The 27,902-nt window shown below is 40.0% G+C and overlaps 1 protein-coding gene across 5 annotated transcripts in view; it reads right to left on the bottom strand.

Moving 5' to 3' along the window:
- SH3TC1 (SH3 domain and tetratricopeptide repeats 1) overlaps positions 1-27,902 on the bottom strand; it is a 63,884-nt gene that overhangs the window by 12,199 nt on the left and 23,783 nt on the right. For all 5 annotated transcript variants that reach the window (XM_043512495.1, XM_038400314.2, XM_043512497.1 and 2 more), the window contains 9 exons: positions 24,992-25,119; positions 18,174-18,279; positions 16,132-16,290; positions 15,174-15,351; positions 13,174-13,247; positions 9,224-9,419; positions 8,007-8,140; positions 4,234-4,275; positions 1,080-2,771 (listed from right to left, as the gene is read on the bottom strand). In XM_043512495.1, the coding sequence (XP_043368430.1) occupies positions 1,080-2,771; positions 4,234-4,275; positions 8,007-8,140; positions 9,224-9,419; positions 13,174-13,247; positions 15,174-15,351; positions 16,132-16,290; positions 18,174-18,279; positions 24,992-25,119 (2,709 nt within the window). The remainder of the gene's footprint in view (positions 1-1,079; positions 2,772-4,233; positions 4,276-8,006; positions 8,141-9,223; positions 9,420-13,173; positions 13,248-15,173; positions 15,352-16,131; positions 16,291-18,173; positions 18,280-24,991; positions 25,120-27,902) is intronic.

Here is a 27,902-nt window from a genome sequence, read left to right as displayed (position 1 = left end):
TTTCCATTTACTTTTACTATTGAACTAGTTTCTTTCTGTCAAGATTTTCATTTTCTACACCATTTCTGAGAACCCTAAAAACTATTCAAAGAGCAAGGACTTTGCTTCAGTTACTTCTCGTTGCCAAATTGCATGTGATCATATCATTAAAGATGGTCTCATAATGCAATATGCACAAAGGGACCTGAATTGAAGTAACCTGTGAGGCCTTAATTCTGGCATTTCCTAACTTCTGAATGCCTGACTTTGCAACCTATCAATTGAAGGTACTTATATGTTCCTCATTACCATAGCGTCTGAGCTCCATGCAATCTTTAACGTCTTTATCCTCACAACACCCCTGTGAGGGAGGGTATTATGATAATGGCCTACAGAGAAGTTAGATAAAAACATATAGTACTCTGTCTGGAGGGTTGCAACATAACATTGCTTTATTTCTTAATTTCCAAAACTTTAACAAGCAAGAACTAAAAAAAGAGAGAGAGAGAGAGAGAGAGAGAGAGAGAGAGAGAGAGAGAAAGCAGACTATTCCATAAGGTAGACAGGCACAACTCACCCCACCTTGCTCTAGGCTGGCTTTCTGCAGACTGATAGCTGAAAGACACAGATTGCATGCTTTCCTACAGAGACCCCTAACCTGCAAGCAAGACTAGGAAAACTCCTAAGACTTAAAGTGATATCTTAGCATTTTAACACAGTTTTCAATGTACCACATAGGGAAATACTATTTCCCACTATTTTCTCCCCATTTCACAGATGGCAAACTGAGACACAGAGAGGCTAAGTGACTTCTCCAAGGTCACAAAGGAAGTCTGTGACAGGGCAGGGAACTGAAATCATATCTTCTGAGTCAGCCTAGTGCCTAACAACTGGACCATCCTCCCTCTCTCCTTTCCTCTCTCACATGCATGCTTTCAGTGTAAACACAGGATTTCTGGGTTTTGAGTCACTCATATAACTGTCACATCAACTGAAAATAAAAAATATTGCTTAAGGAGGAGCTGGAATGTATATAGATAGCAAACATTCCCAAACTCCCAGGGTACAGTAAAATTTATTTGAAAAACAAACGTACTTACTTTCCAAATGATTTGTTTCCATTGCCACCAATAATGCCCATTCATAATAAAATCGTCCTCTTTTCTTATGAGTTCCATTAGCATAATAGCGTCCCAGTTGGAGGAGGACTTGAGTAAAATTGTGACCACCATCCAAGCTTGGAAGTCCAGAGAATAGCTTTACTGCTTTGACATAGTAGTGCTCTGCCAAACAATTGGCTGCTAAATGCAGGCAGAGAGTTCCAAAATTAGCCAGAACGACAGCATGGTTGTGTACGATATCAGCCTCTTCTGAAACGTGCAGAGCTTTGTAGTAACTCGCAGCAGCTTGTTTTATGTTGTTGGTTCGTTTCAAAGCAATGGCAGTCATATTATAAATAACACCTAACTGCTGAGGACTACTCAGTGAAGAGTCTACAATGGTATTTAGGATGGCCAAAGCAACAGTATTTTGCCTGTGAAGAATATATAACCAAGCAAGTGAAACTAAATGGTTAATAGTTTCTTCCACGTGGGCAGAAGTATTGAAGTCCAGTACTTTCTCCATATAAACAATGGCTTCTCCATACCGTCTGTGATGACTGTAGAGTTTGGATAAGCTAAGATAAATTGTGCTACATAGTTTTTGCTGCTCATTGGTAAATGCTGAGGAAAGTGCCTGTCTGAGATAAGGTGCAATTTGGGATGGGAGCATTTGCCCAGCTTTCCTCAGCCTATGGAGTTTGGGAGCATTTTTGGTGACTAAATCAATGCTTCTCAAAGAGTCCATTAGAGTATATGATCCCTGGGAAGAAGCAACCTTTATGCAACTTAGCACAATGTGTGGCAAGCATTTTTGATTGTAGGACTCACCTAGTTGAAAATAGCAGTCGGCTGACAGCGAGCTCTTCTGTAAATCCAAGTCATTATTCAAAAGTTGCAGCCTTTCTAGGAATGGTAGTGCCTCTTCATATTGTTTAAGTTTTGTGTAATGTTTTGCCAAGAGGAAGCATGCTCTGGCTTCGGCATGCTTGCTCTGACTGAGTACTGTTCTCTTTAAACCGTACCTTAGAATGTCTGACTCCATGTCAGTGCTACAGATGTAGTTGGGAATTCCCATGAGCAGGGAAGTAACCTTGTCAAAAATCTGAGCACATTTTCCTTTGTTCTTCTGTTTCAAATAGATGACTGTTAGATTTGTATAAAGAGCAACTACAAGATACAGGTCACTAAAACCTCCTCTTATAGCTCCTAAGGCTTCTTCAAAATAAACGCGAGCTTGGGAAAATTTGAGCTTTCTAACACACAGTCTACCCAAGAGAAAGCATAGCCTTGTCAGGGCCCAAGGCAGATTTGCTTTCTTTGCTGCCTCCCTTGCCAGTCCAAAATAGTCAACCAGTTCTTCTTCATCAATGTAGCCATAAAATGTGGTGTTAAGAAACGGGAAGGAGAAGTCGTACAGGTTTTTGAAGTGCATCTCATACTCTTTACTGTTTAAGAACAACAATAATGCCTGAAAGACCCCAGACCCTTGATCTTCTTCATCTTGTTGTATGCAGAAACGTGGCTCTTCAGCCCAGGCACAGGTCTGCTGATTTGAAGAGCTAGGAAAATCATTTCCTTGACTAGATGCCCCTTTCAACTGGAGTTGGAAATCTTTACATTTCATAAGGGATTCTTTTACCATCTCCCTCATTCTATTGGAGTCTGTTTTAGATGAGGTATGTGGCATTTCTGCAATTCAAAAGCAAGTTATGTGATCCAACTAAATACAAGAATATAGACAGATTTATGGGGCAGGAAATTCAAGCAAAATTAAATCGACAGACAATGGTGTAAAGAAACATGAATAGAGCTTTTCATTTTCCCTTGAGAAGACGTTTAATGTTTATACTCTTCAATGAAACAGAATACTTGTGTGAGGGTTATAAATACAGCTAGTGGGAAAATGGGTGTTTTTTCCCCATTGAAAATGTTGACTTTTTTAAAAAAAAACCCAAAAAGCTCCCCCGCAAGTTTTGGTTGCTGAAAACTGCCACAAATTGAAATAAATTTCAGGTGGAAACTGCCAAAAACTCTCTCTCAAAATAAAATAAACTGAAATCAGTTTGGGCCTTTTGTTTTCTGACAAAAATATATAATGTTCAAGAAAAGAAAACACTCTACAAAAATTTTCATTTAGTTGAAAACCCAATTTTTCAACTAAAAAAAATGAACAGAAATATTCCAACCACCCCCAGTCATCAGAAGCCATCCTAACAACTGTAAAGATATTGTGTTCTCTCTTTGTTTCTCTGAGCATAGGAGTATGCTGAGAAGATTAAAGATGTAGCAGGCCTATAGCTTCTGTGATGAGCCTTTTTCAGTTAATGGAAAATGAGTCTAGAAGGAGTCAGATTTGTGCTGTGTTTGGTGCAATCACAAATAAGAAGCAAATCCTGCTTCCTTCCACCCTCCAGCAATGGAACTAGCATGGTTCGGGGGGTGGGGAGAGGGGGGAACCTATGTGGAGGATTTGGTAGGCCATTCAGGATATGGAAGTCCCCTGGTCAGAGTAGCTGGGGTTAGCACAGGGAGAGGAATTGCCCATAGACTTTGTCAATTAGAAAAAGAACAACTGAGTATCAATAAGAGTTTATTGGGGCTGCACATTTAGAAAGTTCTGTGAACTCCCACAGAACTCCATCCCCAAAACTATCCAGCAGAATTCTCATTCTATATTTAGAATATAAGCTTGCAAGACATTGTTATGTGTGTGTTCAGTGCTTTGCACAACTGAACCCTGATCCAAGACGTAGGACCCAGATGTGACAGCGGTACAAATAATAATATTAAATGACACAACAAAACATCCTCAGGAAAAATGCTCATTAGATGATCACACCGTAAGAGCATGAAAGTGTTTGTAGCAGATTCTGAACACTTCATGGGTGTCACATAACACATTCCGCCTTCGTAGCCAGAGAAATTCACAGCAGGACTACATGGTAAGGGAAAAGGGAGACTTAAAAAGGAGCATATAACAATAGGGATCCACAAAACCTTTCCATGAACAGGCACAGAAGAGAGGGGGAAAAAATCATACCAAACAGAAACAATTTTAAAATGTGAAATCCTGTTAATTTTTCCCACAATAGGATCAGAAATAAAGACCTAAGATGATCAAAAATAATATAAAATATATTATACATTTTACCTTGTTCTTGAGGGTTCTGAAATTCTAATTCTTCTAATCCGTCTGAAAGAAAATGAAAATAGCACCAGTAATTATACACTGTCTTTTCTCCAGCAGGACTATTTAATCCTTTCTACCTACAGTATTTCAGGTGCATTATGGACGTTAAAAAGAATGGATCATTTATATAAACTTGTAAAAATTAACAAAAAGCTTAGTTCACTGGTGAGCTACTCCTAAGCTTATGATTCACTTCTACATTATTACAATCATTCATATTCTTTGCACAACATGTAATATTTAAGAGTAATTGTACCTCTGCCTGAATGTAGGGCAATGTACAGCTATACATGTAAAACTGACCCGGAATTATAGTAGGTGGCTGTTGCATTACACAATATCTATATAATCTATTGGTAATATTAGAATATATTTTTGGTTTCTATGACTAGACAGTGTAAAAATATAAAGCTCTTCCCCTGAATGCAGTATAACCCCAAAAAAGTATGTTATAGCATTAACACATTATAACACAGATTTTCTAAGTGCCATATTCACGATCCAGATTTAAATGCTATGTGTGTTTAACAAAGCACATCTAAAGAAGAGCTAAGAATTATGTAGAACAGACCATCAAATCTTCCACAAAGGATTTCCAATCAATTGCAGACAACCTCCATAACTGGTAATGGTATTTCGTTCCTTAACAAGTTCTGGCTTATGTCAATTGCTGTAGGATAATTTTTTGATTGCATATTCTTCTATTGATGTTTCTGATAAAATTTGTTAGTCTCTAAGGTGCCACAAGTACTGCTTTTCTTTTTGCGAATACAGACTAACACGGCTGCTACTCTGAAACCTGATAAAATTCAGTTACTCACACTATAATGAATGAGTTCACGGTCCTTCACATGCTAAATGCCAGCTAAAGCTGCGAAGAGTGTGAAGGAAATGGCAGAAAGTCTAAAATATAGACTCATGGAGCTAAGTCATGTTAAAGCAGGTTAGAAACGTTTTTGTTTTAGAAGGCATTTAGAAATGACATGTGGAGTTAATTAATGGTTTTATACAGGTACTTGCAGTATTTGCTTTGTTGTACATCCCTTCTGATTCTTTTGTGTATAAATGCTATAATATTTTGCGTGTGTGTGTGCATAAATGCGATAATATTTTGTGTATATGTGTCTGTGTGTGTGTGTGTGCGTGTAAGTAATTCTATACCATGGTCATGGACTCTGTAATAACAACGTCAGATCCTCAGCTGGTGTACATTGACATAGCTCCACTGACTTCAGTGAAGTTACGTTGATTTATACTAGCTGAGGACCTGAGCGACAAATTAAATAGGATATTATTTTCAGATGCTTATGTCATGCAAATCCTGTCATGTTCAGTAAATGGTACTCCTAGTAAAGTCAAGAAGAGATATTTTTCTGTAGACAAATGTTGTGTTTGACAAACACAGCAAGGGACAATTCCAAAAACACCATAAGAAGCTGTTTTTAGGGAATGGGAGCCTAATCCTATTTCCACAAAAGTCAGTGAGAGCTGTGGCATTGAGTTTAAGAGACTGATTCCAAGGCCAGAATGCACCATTGTGATCATCTAGTCTGAGCTCGTGTTTAACACAAGCAATAGGACTTCTCCAAGAAAAATTCCGAAAGCATATCATTTAGAAAAAACATCCAATCTTGATTTTAAAATTTGCCAGGATGGAAAATCCAGCACCACCGTTGGTAAATTGTTCCAGTGGTTAAGTACTCTTAGCATTAAAGATTTATGCCGTATTTCCAGTCTGAATTTATCTAGCTTCAACCTTGTGTTATACCTTATTCTACTAGATTGAAGAGCCCTTTATTAAATATTTGTTCCCCATCAAGGCGTAGGTGTTGAGCTTTTTTCTTCCCAGGGGTGCTCCACCCACCCAGAGGCCCCACCTCCTCCTTCGAAGCTCCGCCCTCACTCTGTCTCTTCCCACCCCCGCTCTTCCCCCACCCTCAAGGCCTGACCCTCACTCTGCCCCCTCCTTCAAGGCCCCACCCTGGCTCCGCCTCTTCCTGCCTTCCTCCACCCCCACTCCCTGAGGCCCCCACTCACTGCTCTCTGCCCTTCCCCAAGCCCCTCCCCCAGCCACCAAATAGCTGTTTGGCGGCACCGAAAAACAGCTGTGACTGGTGGGCACTGAGCACCTGCTATTTTTTTTCCCCATGGGTGCTCTGGGGTTGGAGCACCCATGGAGTCAGTGCCTATGCATTTAGACTAATCAAGTCACACCTTAAACGTTTCTTTCTTAGGCTAAATATATTGAGCTCCTTGAGTCTATCACTATGTGATGGGATGTATAAACCCCACCCTGTGGAACCGAGTGTTAATGAGTAGTTTTGGGCCTAGAAGGCCCCACCCAGCCACACCTGCTGGGCATGCTCACAATGGAGGCAGAGCTCAGTCAAGGTGGACAGAGTAAGGGAACAGTCCTATGCTGTTAGCTCCTGCAGAGAGGCCACAGGAGCGCCACACTACCCAAACCAGGCCCCACTGCTGAAGGCTTCATGGAGACCAGGAAGGGCAGGCCGCCATTGAAGAAAAGCCTCTGAATCACTGTCAGGGAGAATCTCTCCTTCCCCTGCACCCTATGAGTCCATAAACAGGCCCTGTTTTGACTTTGGAAGGAGAGAGGTTGAGGTACGAAATGACCCAGGGAACAGACTTGGTGGCGTCCGCCCCCAGGCTGTATATCCAACCTGCCAGTCACAGGGCCCAGTAGAGTAGGGAGGTCCCAGGTTCTCCTACCACCAGCTCCACAGACTCCCACCACCTGATAATACCACTGGACTCAGATGCAACAAGCCTCCCCCTTCCCCAACTCACTATAAGATGTGTTCTCATGGCTCTTCTCTGAAGCTTCTCCAATTTATCAACCTCCTTTCAGGACTGGACACAGTATTCCAGCAGTGGTTGCACCAGTGACAAATGCAGAGGTAAAATAACCTCTCTACTCCTACTTGAGATTCCCCTGTTTATGTATCTAAGGATTGCATTAGCCCTTTTGGCCACCGCATCGCATCAGGAGCTCATGTTCAGCCGATTATCCACCACCACCTCCAAATCTTTTCCAAAGTCACTGCTTCCCAGGATAGAGTCCCCCATCTTGTCAGTTTGGCCTACAATTTTTGTTCATAGCAAAGTGGGAGGAGAATGGGCCCTATTGTTTCTATCTGTGTATGGAAAAGTGAGAGGGCTTTTATAATGATAATGACTTTACATCAAAAATGCCACTGCTATGAGAAAGAGAATGTTATTTCTTTGAACTGACATATTATAGCTATTTTTCTACACTTTGAAAGCTCATTCAAGCATAAAGGTATGTGTTTACATTAGTATTCAACCTTAACTGAGAACAATACAATACAGTATTTAGCTGTATGCATTGCATCTTTTATAATGCTGTAACATTTTAAAGCTTCAAGATCTATTTAACTGTGAAACAGTTTCTTGGAGGCATGTTGGAGCCACATTGCTTGAGTCACTCAAAAGTGGGCAAAAAAATATGGGTGAATACTCTGTATGACAGTCTTGTGTCAGCAGGAGATTCATGTAAATGTTCTAAAAGGACTTTCCACATGCAATTTCTCTGATATAAATGCACCTGCCAATAAAATTCAAAATGCCTATAAATGGGGAAAAGTCTCATTGAGATATTGAGAAAGAAATCAAAAATAACTGAGGAGTAATGGGAACTATGCATGCATCCTGAGGAAAGAATCCATCCCACAAAGAACAGAACTTATCCTTACCTACTCTATACACAGTGCAAACTTCTGTATTTGATGTCTGCGTCAATAAATGCACCACATCTTCTTCCACAACATTTCTTTCTTTTGCGAAAAAAGATTTCTCTTCCTTATCAAGAAAATCCAGATTTTGTTGTCTACAAAAGGGAATAGTAAGTTTGAATAACAGCTATCATATTTCTTATATCTTATTCCTTTGCATTATTAGTATATTTGGCTTATGCAGCACACGAACATAACATGCACTTTGTCCCCCTTTATTAGCTTGCCCACGAGAGGATATCAGCTAAATGACTAACTCTTTTAGTTCAAGTGTCATAGGTCTGAGCTGCAGAGCTGAAGATCCCAGGTTTAAACCCTGCTAACAAACCACACACGGGTTTATTATACTTTGTGCTTGTTACAGGAAATGGTGAAAATCTTTGCATTATCATAGAATCAATTGTTGTATGTACAAAATTGATAATGGTAACTGTGCATGCAAATGTGTATTGATAATGCCAATTGTGCATGCTGGTAATCCCTTTTCAAGCAAATCAAAGGAAGTTTTATCAATATTCCTGTATCATGGTAGCATTTTATTACAACAGTCATTCATTGTGCTAAGATTGCATGTATCACAATATTGCTTTTCCAATAATCTTTAGGGCCAAATTTTCAAATGGGCCTCAAAAATTGCACCTGCAAGTTTTATAAGCATACTGTTTCCATGTGCAAACCCTCCATATGTTTGAATCAATGAGCTCCACTCAGTTCAAGATGATACAGCCTGCAGTGCCAACAAACTGCATGCACCTCAGAATAGAAGTGTTTGCAATTGATCCTAGGAAAGTTAGGAGTTACCCTCAGGCCACTGGCTGGTTACCAGTGATCCTTGGTTGAGGCTTGGGTGCCTCTGCCTAACATGGATCACTGGAGGTCACGGAGTGTGGAGACTATTGAAATGGAAAGATCCGAGGCAAGAAAAAAAACAGACTGAACCAAGTGGGTACGATGTGCCTTCTGGGACAACATGAACTGCTCACATTTGGACCTGGGTTACTAATGGAGGAGAAGCAGCTTATGCTGCAGTTTTCTTTGTTCCATGTCACACGATGGAAACTCTCTCCATAAAGAGATGTAAGAGTTTTACAAACAAAAGGTATATTAAAAGACTTCAAAAAAATGTTACTGTGCCCCTTTAAATTCATTGGTTAAAATATTATGCACATAGTACTTACTCAGTTCCAGAGGTGTCAGGTGTAACGTGGCTGGTCTTTACAAAACCAATTTGACCCGTCAACATATGTCTTCCAACAAACCACTCCAGGCATTCTATGAAGTAGCCAATGATTTCAATTTTGTCTCCACTCTGGAAGCTAATTTCTTCAGGCACAACACTTGCATAACTAATCACTGCTTGAGAAGATCCCGTAGCTGCATAATAAGGTTTTGGAGATACATTAATTTGAAAATATGACTACATAAGCATTTAACATCATGGTGACTCAGCATAACGAGGGAGAATATTATGGCCAAAGACAGTCCTGGCATTGTTGTGAATTGCACTCATGGTGAGGAGAGATTTATTACTTTTTGATGCTTTAAAGCAAGTGATTGCTTTCTAGAGCACTACAGTATTGTATAAAGGCATCAGACCTATCTCACAGTCCTTCAACTCATATAAAACAGTATTTAAAATGTATTCAAAATTCCACTTGCTTTAAAGGTGAACATAATGATCATTTACCTACTTTTGTAACAGTCTAGAAAAGAAAAGAAGAGGTGAATAGATTTTGCAATACCCGCATGTGAGTTTGATGGAAAGAAAATCCTCGTAAGGAGGTTACAGTAAACCCTGTAGAAGCAGAAACCGGTATGGTCCAAACAAGAATGGAGATGGGACTGCAATTTGCAATCTAAATATCCCCACATCGGCAATGCCCACTGTTAAATGGATGCATCTAACATCATAAATGTGTATTATTTAGAGTTAAATGCAGCGCAGCTGCATATGGTGTTTTGGATTGCTGTTTTCTTAGGGAAAATTTGGTTAAAGCGCCCCATCACCTTTATTCCTGCTTGCGCTGGAACAGTGCTTGGTTCTTCTGGACACTGCCCTGACCACAACATGTCTGAGGGATGCTAATTGGCTCTGGCGGTAACCAATAGATCAAAAAAATAATTTTTTTTTAAAAAGCTAGAAAGATGTTAAAAAATGCAATCTGCTCTTTCCTCCGTTTTTTGAAAAGCTTGTGAGCTGATTGACTTTAAGATTTCAAATTTCCAAAACAAACATTAACATTGAGTTTTTTCTGCTTTCTTCCAATCAATCCAGTAATTACTAGTGCTCTTATTATTCTCAGATATTACCTACAATAAAAATCCCGCTAGTATTGGTTTCTAGTTTCTTGCCAAAGATACAAGAACAAATCTGCACAGACACACCCCTAGAACTCCGACCAGGGGCATTCTATCTGCTACCCAAGATCCATAAACCTGGAAATCCTGGACACCCCATCATCTCAGGCATTGGCACTCTGATAGCAGGATTGTCTGGCTCTGTAGACTCTTTACTCAGGCCCTACGCTACCAGCACTCCTAGCTATCTTCGAGACACCACTGACTTCCTGAGGAAACTACAATCCGTTGGTGATCTTCCAGAAAACACCATCCTGGCCACTATGGATGCAGAAGCCCTTTACACCAACATTCCACACAAAGATGGACTACAAGCCGTCAGGAACAGTATCCCTGATGTCACGGCAAACCTGGTGATTGAACTTTGAGACTTTGTCCTCACTCACAACTATTTCGCTTTTGGGGACAATGTATACTTTCAAATCAGTGGCACTGCTGTGGATACTCACACGGCCCCACAGTATGCCAACATTTTTATGGCTGACTTAGAACAACGCTTCCTCAGCTCTTGTTCCCTAATGCCCCTACTCTACTTGTGCTACATTGATGACATCTTCATCATTTGGATCCATGGAAAAGAAGCTGTTGAGGAATTCCACCATGATTTCAACAATTTTCATCCCACCATCAACCTCAGTCTGGACCAGCCACACAAGAGATCCACTTCCTGGACACGATAGTGCTAATAAGCGATGGTCACATAAACACCACCCTATATCGGAAACCTTCTGACCGCTATTCCTACCTACATGCCTCTAGCTTTCATCCAAACCACACCACACGATCCATTGTCTACAGCCAAGCTCTATGATACAAACGCATTTGATCCAACCCCACAGACAGAGACAAACACCTACAAGATCTCTATCAAGCATTCTTACAACTACAATACCCACCTGCTGAAGTGAAGAAACAGATTGACAAAGCCAGAAGAGTACACAGAAGTCACATACTGCAGGACAGGCCTAACAAAGAAAGTAACAGAACGCCACTAGCCATCACCTTCAGCCCCCAACTAAAACCTCTCCAGCACATCATCAAGGATCTACAACCTATCCTGAAGGATAATCCCTCACTCTCACAGATCTTGGGAGACAGGCCAGTCCTCGCTTACAGACAGCCCCCCAACCTGAAGCAAATACTCACCAGCAACCACACACCACATAACAAAACACTAACCCAGGAACCTATCCTTGCAACAGAGACCATTGCCAACTCTATCCACATATCTATTCAAGGGACACCATCATAGGGCCTAATCCCATCAGCCACACTATCAGAGGCTTGTTCACCTGCACATCTACCAACGTGTGCCAGCAATGCCCCTCTGCCATGTACATTGGCCAAACCGGACAGCTTCTACGCAAAAGAATAAATGGATACAAATCAGATGTCAAGAATTATAACATTCAAAAACCAGTTGGAGAACACTTCAATCTCTCTGGTCACTCAATTACAGACCTAAAAGTTGCAATTATTCAACAAAAAAACTTCAAAAACAGACTCCAATGAGAAACAGCAGAACTGGAATTAATCTGCAAACTGGACACCATTAAATTAGGCTTGAATAAAGACTGGGAGTGGATAAGTCATTACACTAACTAAAAACCATTTCCCCATGCTAATTTTCCCCCCTACTGTTACTCACACCTTCTTGTCAACTGTTTGAAATGGGCCATCCTAATTATCAACACACAAGTTTTTTTCTCCTGCTGATAATAGCCCACCTTAATCAATTGGTCTGGTTAGAGCTGGTATAGCAACCCCCATTTTTTCATCTTCTCTGTGTATATTATATAGTGTGTGTGTGTGTGTGTGTGTGTATCTTCCTACTGTATTTTCCACTACATGCATCTGATGAAATGGGCTTTAGACCATGAAAGCTTATGCTCAAATAAATTTGTTAGTCTCTAAGGTGCCACAAGTACTCCTCGTTCTTTCTGCTGATACTGACTAACACAGCTATCACTCTGAAACAGGTCTTTTGGTGATACTTTAGCTAAGGGCAGCAGGATTTGTTCTATAGTGAATACATGCACAGTGTGCCTGTGAAATAGATCTATGACTTTATATTAGTCTAGAAGTATAATGATTGGAATAAGTCAAAGAATGGAAAACAAAATAAACTATATTTAGAAAATAACTGATCATATGCTACATGGACTGCTGTGGCTGTTTCAGACAAAAATATATATGTGAACCTGTCTCTGTGTGTGTGTGTGTGTGTGTGTGTGTGTGTGTGTGTGTGAACGTGTTCATTATATATAAATGCTTTCAATTTTCAATTTTCCTTCTTTTCTTTATAAACTTTAAATGTCAGACCTATGGAATAGTTTATTAATGTATTTCTTTTGACTGGATTATATTACATATCTACTTGACATATGTGCCTTGAAGTATGAATGAATATTTATGAGAAAAACAATAAAATAAATTTGAAAAGTCAAGAAAATAGACCTTCAGAGTTTAGACACGAGCTAGACATCATTGCTAGACATTAATTAGACACATGGCTATTGCCTGTAAAGCACTTCTGGATGAAAGACGCTCAGTAGATATGCTATGCTTAAATATAGTTGTAGGCAGAAATTTATGCCAGCCATCCTATATTACAGCACCATAATTGCTATGGCAATTTTGCTATTCTAGTACAGCTAAATGAGAAGGTGCGAACGTTACCAAACCCTGTAAAATCTAGTTCTGGGAATTTATATAATGCAGTTTAAATATCTATAAAATTAGATGCAAAAGTTTAGATGGAGTTTCTTACCTATTTGCTTGCTGCATTTAGACTCCATTTTGCTAGCAAAATTAACAGGATCAGCGTATACTTTAAGAAACCATCTAGAGGAAGGAAAAAAGGACACTGGAATAAGTATTTTAAACACCTCCAGAAGGTTTTAATAGAGGCAGGGATATTCTAAACTCCTATTTCTTCAAACTTTTATTCATTTCAGTGCTTCTGCCTATCCACTTTAAATACATATATGACATTTATCAGTGTGGTAACTGAGCACCATAGAATCTGAAGGAGACTGGAAATATAATGGAATGATATCCTGTCCATTTCTTGATTATGCAAACCATGTAATTGTTGAACACTTGTTACAGGTACAGCTAGCTGGAAGAAGAAAGGGGAGCTGGGGTGGGGGGAGGAAAATCACAACATTTTTCACTATTTTACCCTAATTCTTGGTTGAAATTTTGTTTTGATGCATATTTGCTTGCCAGCTCCACCTCAAAAAGCTATTGATGACCACAGAATTAAATTATTCAATATGGAAAGTTAACAAAGCAGCAATAACTGACTAATTTAGTCATATAATAGAGCTGCGATAAGACATTCAACATGAAATTTAACACTTTATGCATTTCCCTATTTTAAAGTTTGCAGAGCTTTCGTAAAAATGCTGTCAAGTATCAGGAGGTAGCTGTGTTAGTCTGTATCCACAAAAACAACAAGGAGTATAAGCTTCCGTGGGTAAAACACCACTTCTTTAGATGCATGGGTGTTTTACCCACGAAAACTTATGCCCAAATAAATCTGTTAGTCTTTAAGATGCCACCAGACTCCTAGTAAAAATGCTGTGGTTCATGTAAAACTCTTTAGCTCTGTGGGGCAGGGACTGTTGTTTTGTTCTGTGTTTGTGCCTAGCACAATGCGGCCTAGTCCATGACAAATTAGTAATAGTAATAATAATAAGCCCTTTTTTATCAAAGGGAAAGATAGGCTCAATTATCTGTGAAAGTTTCAAGTATCTTTTACTAATACATTTCATATTGTGAGTATCAACTGGGGTATTTGGTTTGCTTTGCTGATTGGTTCAGCTAACCCATTCACTCAGGAGGTCAGCAGAAGCCATTTTGATTTAATTGGACTTGTTTTTCTAGATAAAGCGGCTGTATGTTAAGTGTGCTCCTTCAGCCAGTCAGAAAAACAAAAACAAAACACAGAATTTCTGCTTTTCTTTTAGGGGTCAGGTATATTTCCTGGGATCTCTTAATAACCACTGACACTAACTTATGGGCCCTGCTTCAGACTCAGATTTCTAAGGGCCAGCAGCACCACTAGTGTGGTTCTCTGCTGATCAGTGCTTAATTTGTAATGAAAGAGGTGCCAGGGCTCAAGCAATTTTTTTTACATTCATAACTGATGCAGCAAGCCCAGAAGTGCCAGGGCTATAAACTGCCAAAGCTAGAGGTGCTGCAGCTCAGCATTGGCACAAATTAAGCACCAATGCTGATCCCACTCACCTGGATTTAGGGATTAGTGACCCTGGGCTGATCCCCAAGGAAACTGCAAAAAGGAGCTTGACTGCCACCTGCCAAAGAAGCTGGAGTGATGTAAGAGGCCAGCAATCCTTCCCCACTAAGATGATGTAAGTGAAAACTATTTTTTCCATGTTTTGGCATTTTGAAAGTGAAAATCTTTGACACTACTATAGAGCTTTTCAAAACCTAGGTCATTTCCATTGCATCCTTAAACATTCAAGTGGAGAGCCACCAGAGTCAGGCAGAAGGGACGTTGGTTTAATATCTAATACAAAAGATAGTAAACCATTTCCCTTAATACTGCACTATGGCATCAGCACTTCTTTATCTGACTTGGTGTTGAACTTAAGAAGGAAATGAGTGAGAGATCTATGGACCTCCTGAATAAAGGAGGGAGCCCTCCAAAGCCAGCTACAAAATGCTGTCAGTTTAAAGTTGTCTGTATATAAATACACATTCTTATACATATGAAATAGGAAAATGAAGTCAGGTGCCTACTGATGAAAAGGGATCAAAGTCTCTGCAGCAGCTTTAGACACTGAGGTCAGGTCTTCACCCAGTGATCCACCAGAAATGTCTTCAGTAACTCTTCTGTTCCCTTGATAAACTTTCACTGCCATGTCTGCAGCCGTTGTCTCTCTTATGAGGTTGTCAGGACATAATACAAAGAAAGTTCCTTAAAAAGAAATAAAATATATTTCATATTTTACAGAGATTGAATTGTTTTAATGTCACATGTGGCTTTTAACACAAGCATCTAGAATGACCATTTTAATTGATATTAATTCAGAAGACTATTTTTAATCATAATTTTAACACATATTTTTAAATTCTAAATGTTTATTAGCCAGAGTGAATTTAATGCAAACTAAAATGACATTTGTAAGTGCAAAATGTGGAGCAGAGTCAACAACTACTATTAAACTGTAGAAGTCTTTTAAATTGTAACATTAGAAGGTATCAAAGGACTTAAGACACACTCAGTGATATAGTGCCCCAGGGCCTGATTTTGCAGTCCCTGCTAACTCATTGATGTCAATGAAAGTACTCGTGTGAATAAGGGTTGCAGAATCTGGGTCACTGTATATTTTTAAAGTCTGGAAGTTTTTAACATTCCTAGGTAGGTTTGTTTACTGGGCTTGTAGAAGAAAAACATTGTAAAAAAAATGTTCTGCAGCTATTTATGCTATTTACAGCCAATACTTCTAAAAAGATTCAAGATACTTCTAACTTTGTGCAATACTATGGTTTTTGTTCCAACTGTCTACATTCTGATGCAGTTAGTGTCTGATTCAAGCCCAGTGAAATCAGCGGAAAGGCTTCCATTGATTTCACTGGAGATAGATTAAACCCCAACTTTTCACTCTTACATTTTCAAAAACAAAATCTTTAAGGGGCAGTGGGGACTATACTTGTTTCTATATAGTTATCCTTTTACAAATGCAATCTTCCTTACCTTCCTGTATTAAGAGACCTCTGTACATCAAATTTAGAGACTCTTCATTTATATAAACTTCAATTCCAGATTCTTCTTGTTTATCCTCATTCTCTTCTTGGGAACAGAGCCAGAAAGACTGATCTAGCAACAAATTCTCCATGCAGTGATTTATAAAACCTAGTAAAAAATTAAAGTGGCCTCTTTAATTAAATTAACACAGATACTTCTCCAAAAGGCAATAAATGGTTACCAGTCAGACAATCCAAATTATTGCTTAAAATACAATGTCCAACTGCTGTTGGATTGCAGTGTTGGCAAAATGCACATGCACAACTCTCATTGACATTAAGAGGAATCTATGACAGACTCAAGGATATACACATAAGAGACATGAATGGATCAATGCTGATTTATTCATCGGAGTATCTGGCCCAGTAGGAGTAGCAGTGAATTTTAAGATTTTCATTTCTACTGCCAACAAATAGCAATTTGCAAATAGCAGCAAATAAGTAAGGGATCCATTTAAGAAAAGGTCATGAAGCCCAAATATAGATGGGGGAAATGTCAGAGTTCTAATCAAGAAGTATATTGCATAATCAGCTGCTCAGTGCCTCATGATATGTTCTGTTCACAAAGGTCTTGCCAGCCCATTAGCCAGCAGTGCCTACTCCTCTTGTCTGTCTTCATCTTACAAGACTTTTACTATCACTGCATCAAGTCCCGTCATCAGTTCCCTACTTCTTCCTAACATTTTTCATCCCTAACTGTGTTGAATTCAAGACTCAAGAGCAAAAACATTGGCATCAGGATCATGAATAAACTGAGCAAAATTATATGTCTACAAATGAAGTTCTCTAGATGGAAAACATCATGGGATTTTCCATCTCTGACATATTTCCCTGCAGGATTTTCTCACCACTTACTTAGTCCCAAACTGTCAAAATTGTCCTCCAATATTGGATGCTCAGACACCTAAGAGGTGCTGAGCTCCCAAAGCTCCAGTTAAAGTCAATGCAAGCTACCTGTGTCCAGCAACTCTCAGAATCAGGCCTAAGGCCCAGATTTTCAAGGGTCAAAATTTGAGATAGCTAGAGCCTGATTCCAGAGGTGCCAAACACCTTTCAGCTGGATTTGGTGGTGGTCAGTATCTCTTAAAAGTCTGGTTCTAAATTACTGAACTTGAGCACCCAAAAATGTAGGCAATGAAAAAACATGGACATGTTTGAAAAATTGTCCTTAATTTCCTATATAAAACTGTCCATGGTATTGTCAGAGATTAATCTGGCAGACACAAATAGCTAATCGTTTCTGTATTCTGAATCTTGTATGCCTTACACCTTAAAACTCTCACTCAATGTAATAGGACATAGAGATGATACCATTTTACAGAGTTCATTGAATTGAAATACAGTTTAGAACATGCAAGGCATGCAAGGCCTATATTAGAATGTCTGCTTTGGAAGATAGCCGAATAATTATGCATGCATGTGAACTAGAATATCATCCCTAGAATCATACTACTATCTATGTGACAAGAATGAGTTTCATTTTTTCTTTAAGGTGCCACTGTTAATAGGTTTCAGAGTAGCAGCCGTGTTAGTCTGTATTCGCAAAAAGAAAAGGTGCCACAAGTACTCCTTTTCTTTTTACTGTTAATAGGATAATTAATTCTCCTTGGGAAAGACAGTATTAGGAAGATGGAAGCTTGGTCCAGTGGTTAGAGGATTCTAGTTTGGGACATGGGATACTTGGGTTTAATTCCTGGTTCTACCACAGATCTCTTGGATAAGTCATTTCATTTATCTGTTCCTCATCTGCAAAATAAGGATAATCGTACTTCCCTACCTCAAAGGGTGTTGTGAAGATATAAAAGACCGAGGTGCTCAGATGGGGGACAGATAGATAGTATTGCTTTAAAACAATCAAAATTATACATTAAGAACCAGTGCTTTTATCTTGCTAATCCCTTTCAACAATTGTTTCCAGCTAATCAAAAAGTTATGTCTACAATAAAAATACAACAAAAATATTGAACAGTCCTGCAGATGAAATTGCTTTACCAAGGGAATAGTAGGTTAAAAACTTCCATATTTCTTCAAATGTTTTAAATGTCACCACTATTAGGTCTTGGTCACTGTGAATAGACAACAATCTCGCAGACAACTCCTAACAAAGCAAACAAACACATTATTTCATTATAATCTTACAGGTAACAATAGATTCATTAAGTTATATTAGTAATTAAATTCAAGAAAAAGTTTCTATAAACACACACACAAAATCTGAAAATTAAAAAGCTGAGGTTCTTCATAGTGTCAGTTATTCATCCACATTGCACATATAGAATAGATGAAAAAATACACACTCCACTAACATCAATGGCAAAACCTTCCATTGGCTTCACTGGGGCCAGTATTTCACCCAATACCTTTAGCTACCTGTTTGAGTCATAAACATTCACCTAAATGTATACTGTGGACAGATTTCTCATCTCATTTATACTCTAAAGCTACATTGGCAACTATAAAATTCCATTACAATAAAATTCAGAAGAAGAGTGTTTTCGTTTGCTGTTTTCTCTCAGAAAATTTAGCTAAGCTCCCTTTACCTACAGAAATGAACAGTTACTACAATTTACACCAGTGTAACTGAAACCGGAATGTGATCCTGTGAGAGAGAACATTTAAAAGCTTAACTAATAATAATATTACACCTGTGCCTTTTAGGGGAGTTAATGTTACTATGAAAGCCCACAATAAAAGGTGCACTATGAATAAGACAAGGCATGAATGAGGCTGGGCTCTCTTTCTCATAAGCTGTGTTGGAGCAGTATGTAAACCATGTCTGCAGTTATAAAGGTAAGAGCTACAAAACCCTGCAGAAGACCCCCTCATAAGCTAATGGAGATACAGTATTCCAGCAATTTCTAGCCAGCAATCTTATTATAGAGCATGATTACCTTTCAACTACGAGATGTTTTAAAACTGTGGGCTAGAGCGTCATCAGAGGAAGTGACCTTTTATCACAGTGCATGCACAAGAATGAGAACTAAGATTGAGTTTACTATGTTGCTTCCCAACTGTCGCACGCTCATCCTTAATGTTCTAGTAAGGCAGGATTTTAATGGAACATGTGTCAGAATATGGAGAGCACAGTAAATTGCCTACTCTTCAAAGTAACCTATGGCTTTGTCTGGTCACAAATTTGCAGCAAGTTGTATGGAAAAAAAAGTTTTAAAATGATATAATTAATTATGAGGGTGGTTTAGGTTGGATATTAGGAAAAACTGCCTAACTGTCAGGGTGCTTAAGCAAATTACCTAGGGAGGTTGTGGAATCTCTATCACTGGAGGTTTTTATGAACAGGTTAGACAAACACCTGTCAGGAATGGTCTAGTTATTACTTAGTCCTGCCTTGAGTGCAGGGGAATGGACTAGATGACCTATTGAGGACCCTTCGAGTCCTACATGTCTGTGATTCAAAGTTTATTAATTCTGTAAAGAAACTGCCACACAACAGTATGTTTAACACAACCTATGCCAGATAACATTTCACCCATTGTTCCTTAATAAAAGAATACTGACCTCCTTTGAAAAGCACTTTGAAGTCTTCCAATGAAAAGTGCTCTATGAGAACTAAAAGAAAAGGAGGACTTGTGGCACCTTAGAGACTAACAAATTTATTTGAGCATAAGCTTTCGTGAGCTACAGCTCACTTCATCGGATGCATTCAGTGGAAAATATAGTGGGGAGATTTATATACATAGAGAACATGAAACAATGGGTGTTACCATACACACTGTAACGAGAGTGATCACTTAAGGTGAGCTATTGCCAGCAGGAGAGCGGCGGGGGGAATTGCAACTTTTAGGTCTGTAATCTCTTTGGTCACTCGATTACAGACCTAAAAGTTGCAACTCTTCAACAACAACAAAACAACTTCAAAAACAGACTCCAGTGAGAGACTGCTGAATTGGAATTAATTTGCAAACTGGATACAATTAATTTAGGCTTGAATAAAGACTGGGAGTGGATGGGTCATTACACAAAGTAAAACCATTTCCCTATGTTTATTCCCATCCCCATCCCCCACCCCCCACTGTTCTTCAGATGTTCTTGTCAGCTGCTGGAAATAGCCCACCTTGACTATCACTGCTAACGGTCCCCCCCCACACACACACTCTCCTGCTGGTAATAGCTCACCTTACCTGATCACTCTCTTTACAGTGTGTATGGTAACACCCATTGTTTCATGTTCTCTGTGTATATAAATCTCCCCACTGTGTTTTCCACTGAATGCATCCGATGAAGTGAGCTGTAGCTCACGAAAGCTTATGCTCAAATAAATTTGTTAGTCTCTAAGGTGCCACAAGTACTCGTTTTCTTTTTGCAAATACAGACTAACACGGCTGCTACTCTGAAATATGAGAACTAGGTATTATTAGTAGTATTTTACTCATTTCAATATCTTGGGAAATATTCCTTCAATTTACACACAATTTATGTTATTTTTCATTTACATAACATAGAATCATAGAATATCAGGGTTGGAAAGGACCTCAGGAGATCATCTAGTCCAACCCCCTGCTCAAAGCAGGACCAATCCCCAATTTTTGCCGCAGATCCCTAAATGGCCCCCTCAAGGATTGAACTCACAACCCTGGGTTTAGCAAGCCAATGCTCAAACCACTGAGCTATCCCTCCCCCCAAAGCTATCCCTCCCCCCATTAAACATAAATGGATTACAAAAAAATAATGCTGTCCCTTTAAAAAACTGAAGCATCATATTCCCAGATGGTCCCCCTCATCTGCACATTGATCTATGTATTCCAGTCTCTACACCTGATTAAATATTAATACAAGAACAGAATTACAGTCTTCTGCGACCAAAATCTATTAATAAATTGCCTACAAAGGCTGAAATATCACAACCTCTAGGCATCCTGCATTACTCAATATCAAAACAAATTCACCATTTTATAAGTAAATTTGGCATTATAAATCTTGCTTTTCTGACAGTCCTTTCCCTAAATCTGTTCTTAAACACTAGCAGTGCCTTAAAATCCAGTCATTTGTGCACAGTCGTTCCACCCTCCCCTTCCCCCCAGGAACCATGCATCAAAGCAGACTAGCAAGAAAACAGGTTATGAAGTCTGTAGAAATAACAATAGCAGACTGGTAATGAGAGATCTTGCACAGGAAAGAGACAACATGTAGAAACGGATACTATTAACTCAATGCTAAGTAATGAAGATTTCAGTGTTTGACTTGTTAGTGAGAGAGATGGGGAATCCATATTAAAATGGATAATGCAAACATGAACCATGCAGAAGACAACCACAGAAGATCAAATAGTTATCATTCCACCAACATGAAATGATGATGATTCAAATCATTTTTGAAACTGATGCTATTGAGTAAAAATGTTTGGGCCCAAATCTATAGTATCTCAATACTTGGGGGTAATCCTATCCAGGTTTGGTGAGGAGCAGTAGTGAGCTGGAACCAGTTCGCACTGGTTCATTGGAACCGGTTGTTAAATTTAGAAGCTCTTTTAGAACCGGTTGTTCCACAAGGGACAACCGGTTCTAAAAGGGCTTCTAAATTTAACAACAGGCCAAAAATAGCATCTTAGGTGCCAACTCCATGGGTGCTCCAGGGCTAGAGCACCCAAGGGGAAAATTTGGTGGGTGCAGAGCATCCACCGGCAGTTCCCTGCCCTGGTCCGGCCCCAGATTACCTCTGCTCCTCCTCCACCTCCGCCCCTGAACGCACCTCCCCGCTCTGCTTCTCCACCCCCCCCAGGCTTCCCGCGAATCAGCTGTTTGCACGGGAAGCCAGGGAGGGCTGAGAAGCAAGCAGCAGCTTCGCGCTCAGGCCCAGGGAGGCATAGCGGAGGTGAGCTGGGCTGGGGGGGGGGGCGCGAGGAGGGCTGCCCGTGCCGCAGCAGGTAACCCAGGGGGGCGGGGGCGCACCGGGGAACTGCTCCCCGCCCCAGTTCGCCTCCGTCTCCCTGGGCCTGAGCGCAAAGCCACCGCCTGCTTCTCAGCCATCCCAGGCTTTCTGTGCAAACAGCTGATTCGCGGGAAGCCGGGGGACAGAGAAGCAGAGTGGGGTGGCGCATTCAGGGCAAGGCGGAGCAGAGGTGAGCTGGGGCTGGGGAGCGGGAGCTGCCGGTGGGTGCTCTGCACCCACCAAATTTTCCCCGTGGGTGCTCCAGCCCCGGAGCACCCAGGGAGTCGGTGCCTAAGGCGCCACTTTTGATGTGATCAGAGGGGGGAGCAGCCGCTCCGCCTGCTCCCCCGCAGCTATGCTCCCCTGCCCCTAGGAGACAGAGGGACCTGCCAGATGCTTCCTGGGAGCTGCCCCAGGTAAGCACCACCAGGACTCCCCACCTCCCCCCGACAGGTCCCTCTGGTTCTTAGGGGAGGGTTGGGCACCCACTACGGTGGCCAATGAGACTGTCCTGCCCGGTTCTGGGGGCAGTCAGGGGACAGGGGTTGGATGGGGCAGGAGTCCCGGGGGGGCAGGGGTGGGAAACAACCCTCTCGGACGGTGAGGAGGGACCAGTTATTAAGATTTTGGCAGCTCATCACTGGTGAGGAGCTCATCCATAATGCAAACCCATATTGCAGGAGAATAAAAAAAATGAAACAATGCCACTGATATGTAATTTAAAACTACAAATAGCCAGCCCTGATAAATCCAATATTTATGCCTCTCTTCTTTACTCCTCCTCTTTTGCTTAGGAACAAGCAATCTAGGCAACTTTGGTAACAGAGAATGGTTTCAGATGGGCATGAGAGTTAAGTATTACAAGCAGAGTGTCAGTTTAAGGCAAAATTAACAAAACTGCTTGGAAAAATGTGATTTTTTTTCTTCCACTTTTTTACAACAACACAAACAGCTAAAACTAGCTAGTTATGCTTTACATGCAATGCATTCAGCAGTTTTATTTAAAATGCATTCTGCATTGTTCTCCAATATTTCTAGTTCCATCGCTATGGTAATAATTTTATTATTTTGGGTTTTTTCTAAATCTAGAACATAATGTCTTATTCCTTTCTTTACAGACATCTGCTATACACTTAATGTAATGTATAGTAACAATCACACTGATAAATAATTGATCCTATTCTTGTCCATTTCAATGTCCCAAATATTGTGGTTTATTTCACTTCCTCCAGTTGGGTTAATTTGTTCTATTAGTTGGTATTTGAGCTAAGACAGGAAGGAGTGCATAACAAGTCTAGTCTTGATTTTCATGGAGATTCAGAAGACACAAAGATGTCCATATGATTACGAGTATCAATTCTGTGATCATTTATAGTTTGTCCCTTTTCATGTTTCTTCTTTTTCTGTAGACAGATTCTGCTTTCATTAAGTCAAGAAACTACTACTTCATGCATATAGAGTTGTTTTCTGTGTCCAGGTCAGAGACAAAGATACAAAGGATCTTACTTCCAAACATTCTTAATTGAATATTTTCAGTACACACGGTTTTGTGATATGGATAGCATTTCAGGTCCCTGTTGCAGGTACTGTACAATTTATACAAATGTAATTTTGGAACTTACATACGTTATCTTATTAAGTGAGTTGGTCTGGCACTTCTCACAATAGTTAGAATTTTTCTCTCTCTCTCTTTCTGTTTTTCTCCCACTTTTGTTGGCCAGTTTCATTGGTGGGATGTGTTCTAGGCACATCATTTTATACCTTCATTATGTACATTAAAAGTGTGTATGAGGAAACTCAAGAGCTGTACCAATTTTCCATTTCTATATCTTGAATTCCATTTGCTTTTCATTGGGATGTTAAACTCCGTACTTGGTTTACTGGTATTTTATATTATTGTGGCGCTGTCTCCAGTGCATTACTCTAATCAGGTCCATTAATGAAGTGAAGTAGCCAGACTTTTAGAAGTGCTTACCATGCAACATAGCCCATTTGTCTTAAATGGAGTTACTGAGTCCTGACTTCTTTTTAATTCCTGGCGACACTGAGTGCCTAAACAGGAGCTGAGCCCTTTTGAAAGTCTGGCCATTATTTTCTATATTAATATTCATTCATTTTACTATATTTTGGATTTGTATGTATATGAATATTTGGTAAACCTGCATGTTTTCTCTCTCATTTTACTTCATCAGATAGATGTTGTAATAGTGTGATCTGTCTGATCCTTTGAGCACTGGAAGTAAATATCTGATATAAATAAGACCAAGGTTATCCCAGAGTGCCACTGTCTCCATTATTATACCTTCTGTTCCTAAATATGTAACAGCTTCATGCCATATAACTAATGGGCAAAATTCATCTGGGTTCCTAGTGTTGGCGCAAAGCCCTCCACATCACTTAAGCCCTGTACAGGTATCAGGCCAGGTTGCCTATGCAAACCATATGTGTAATAGAAATAGTTTCCTCATTGGTCCTGCATAAGTCAATATAGAGAGTCCTCTTGTGAGAGCCTGTGGACCCTTGAAGGGGGGGGGGGGACACATGTTGCTGCCATCTTCACATTTCCAAACTCAGGAGCACCCATTTTTCCTCCCCTGTGCCAGATGAGGTGAAGGAAAATCAGTCCTTTAATTTACGTTAAATGGAGCAGATTGAAGCCACTGTCATCTCCTGTAAGCAAGTATGGCCCAGAGACACGTAGAGATCCCATTTTGATCTGAGCAGTTTTGGTCACCTCCAAGTCAAAAATGACAGTATCTGTGGACTGCATTTGACCACCTTCAATTTATACACACACATATACAAATGGGAGAACAGATCCTTGCATGTTTCAGAGGTTAGTTCGATGATACTGAAATATTTTGGTAGACTCTGTTATTGATAACACCCCAAACTGTTCTGTAAATATACCAGAGCTGACTTACACTAAAAACTGCCATGACCTCCCTGCTGTCATTCTCCAGAAGACGGAGTCGTCCTCTCAGTTCTCCCTGCAGTCGGGGGTCATGAAGTCCACTCTTTCGTTTTACCATGATTAGCTTCAGGGAGATATCTGAGAAGAATATTAGTTTATAGTCACACAAGTTCTTTGGAATGGAAGAGCCAGTTCTGCCACATTTTGGAAACCCCTCAAAATTTGTGGGATCTACATTTAGACCAACTTTTCAAACTTCAGAGGTGAACGTTTATTTGGATCTGGCAATACACAAGATTCTGGGCTGCTCCATGTTTTGTTTAATTTCATTACCTAGTAGATGTAGCACAGCAAGAAATACTTTGAAACAAATTCTTCATTGGTTTCATCGAAGGGGTTTCAGAAATACAATATCTGACTATCTGAATGTCTGTGGAGAAGTTGAGGGGAATAACTGTCTTTAAACCTTTGAAAAAATCTGAGATTTGTATAAATCAGAGGAAAGGGCTCTGCAAACTTTGAAGTCTGTGCTCTGATCACTGTAAGTGCAGATATTAATGCCATAAAGAGCTAACACCCCCAGGAGCAGATTGTCAACTGGTTTCCCTAAATTCAGCTGGCTGGGCAGAACACAGCACATCTAAATTCTAATCTGAAATTCCCTGTTACCTGACATGACATCATGCCACCCAGCTGTTTCTGCGGGCTTCATATAAGTTATATTAAAATATGTAAAAACTTCTGGTCAGTTTTTCCTAAAGCTGGCTGGAAAAGTCAAGGACATGACCCTGCTTTAGAGAACATGGCGGGTGGGGAGAGTGGGGGTCGTATAAAGAAGTTTCTCTGCTAAGTGTTTATTAATAAAATAACAATAATAATTAATAAACTGATCTTGAAAAAAACGGGTTTTTTTGTCAGACTTGAAACTTACGTTGCGAAAGCCAAAACATCACTAAGGTTCTCCTCTCCCCATTATCCATCTTTTCTACTAAAATCTAGCACTTACTGTCACACAAATCTATTTATCAATATAATAAAATTACAAGATTGTCACTCTTTCTGTGTATTAATTTGAAGCCTAGCATAGCTGTTGAGTCAGTATGAAACAATGGAAATAGCGGTATTATAGAGAGCTCTTAAAAGAAACCCAGAAAAACAATATAAACAGATTCAACCATCATTAGGATTTGCCTCATGTTATCATGCAATTTTAAAATTCAACTGTTTTGACTTTACAAATTATACCCATGCAAGCGCAGGGGCTTTCATCTACAATAAGACATGTATCTATGCTATGCCAAGAGTCCCAGACCACTGTGATTTTAGAAGTAACTCAACCAATCCTCACCCTTACTCTACACCTAATTTATATGCAACAATTTCTTTCATTGTATGAGGGAGACTGCACAGATAGTGGATTCCTTGCCAGATCTTCAAAACCACCCACACAACAACACAGACCACATAATAAACCCAAACACACAAATCTCCCAGCACAATACAACTCACAAACAAATCAGCACAAATATCCTGCCCTAAGACACACATTTGCCCATCCTCACTCATACTTACCATAAAACCATAACTTGAGCAGCAAAGTCATAGGTTATTGCTTGTTAGTAATATAGTTCAGCATTTTTCCCAAAGGGGCAGGGGGGAAATCACAGATTCCCCAAAATACTAGCTCATAAAGAGGAGAATGGTAAGTTATTTTGTTCTAATTCATCTGTGGCTCTTCCCAGTATCTGAAGAATAACAGGTCAACAATTTCAAATGTGTGTAAAGTTAGACACCTAAATCCATATTTATCATCTCACGTCAAATTCAAAGTCTTAGTCTTTATCCTCAAGGCTCTCAATGGCCTAGGCCCAGCACACTGGAAAGATCATCTAAAGCTCAGAGATAAGGACTGTGTCAACAATTCCACTCTTCGAGCACAGTGGAACTTTCGACTACCAGGGTGTTCAAGAGACACGGCTTCCTTGGTGGCTGACCCAAGACCATGAAATGAACTCCCACGGGGACCAAGGACCATCAAAAACCATCCCACCTTCCAGTCCAAAGATAAGGGCACTTTTCTGGCCTGTCTTCCCGGATATAAATACAGATCAGCATGTGCCTTTAAAAAAACCCTAAAACCTACCAAAACGTGACACTTCACCCACAGTTCTCCCCCTGAGGACAGTATGAAAGAGACTATTAACTACACATGACAGATGTTAGTCACATCATTTAACACACTACTAAAAGGCACTAAGATACTAGGTTATAAGGGCAGTAAAAAAACTCCATATAGAATGGAATATTTAGGCACTTAAATAAATTTGGTTTTCAGAAGTGGTGAGCATCCAGAACTCTCAATGACGTAAATGGCTGTATTCATTAGGGAGCCTAAATATTCATTTAGGTGCCTAGGCTTTAGGTTCCCAAGTTTGAACACTTTGACTAGAGCACTTTCCAGAAACCCTGAGCTGCACAGATGCCTTCCCATAGGACACTCAGTGGTAAAGGAGTTTTGATATGTATAGTACACTTCCATTTCTGAATCTATGGTACGGATCTTTTTATTTCTGGAAAGAGACAGTACAACTGTACAGGAACTCCTCATTTAAAGTCATGCCGGTTAACATTGTTTCATTGTTTTGTTGCTGATCAATTAGGGAACATGCTTGTTTAAAGTTGTGCAATGCTCCTTTCTAACGTCGCTTGGCAGCACCTGCTTTGTCCACTGCTTGCAGGAAGGGCAGCCTGGTGGAACTAGCTGGTGGGGACTTGGAACTAGGGTGGACTGGCAACCCCCGTATCAGCTCCCTGCTCTCCTAAGCTCCCTGTGCAGCAGCTGCCCAGAAGGCTATCAATTGCTGGAAGTTCAGCTGTCCCTCCCCCACTGCCATGTGCTACTCCTGCCCTCTGCCTCTGTC

The sequence above is a fragment of the Dermochelys coriacea genome, chromosome 4 (genome assembly GCF_009764565.3).
Source record: "Dermochelys coriacea isolate rDerCor1 chromosome 4, rDerCor1.pri.v4, whole genome shotgun sequence".
Lineage (NCBI taxonomy): Eukaryota > Metazoa > Chordata > Testudines > Dermochelyidae > Dermochelys > Dermochelys coriacea.
The sequence above is the reverse complement of the archived record's forward strand: the minus strand, read 5'-3'. Positions and strand labels throughout refer to the sequence as shown.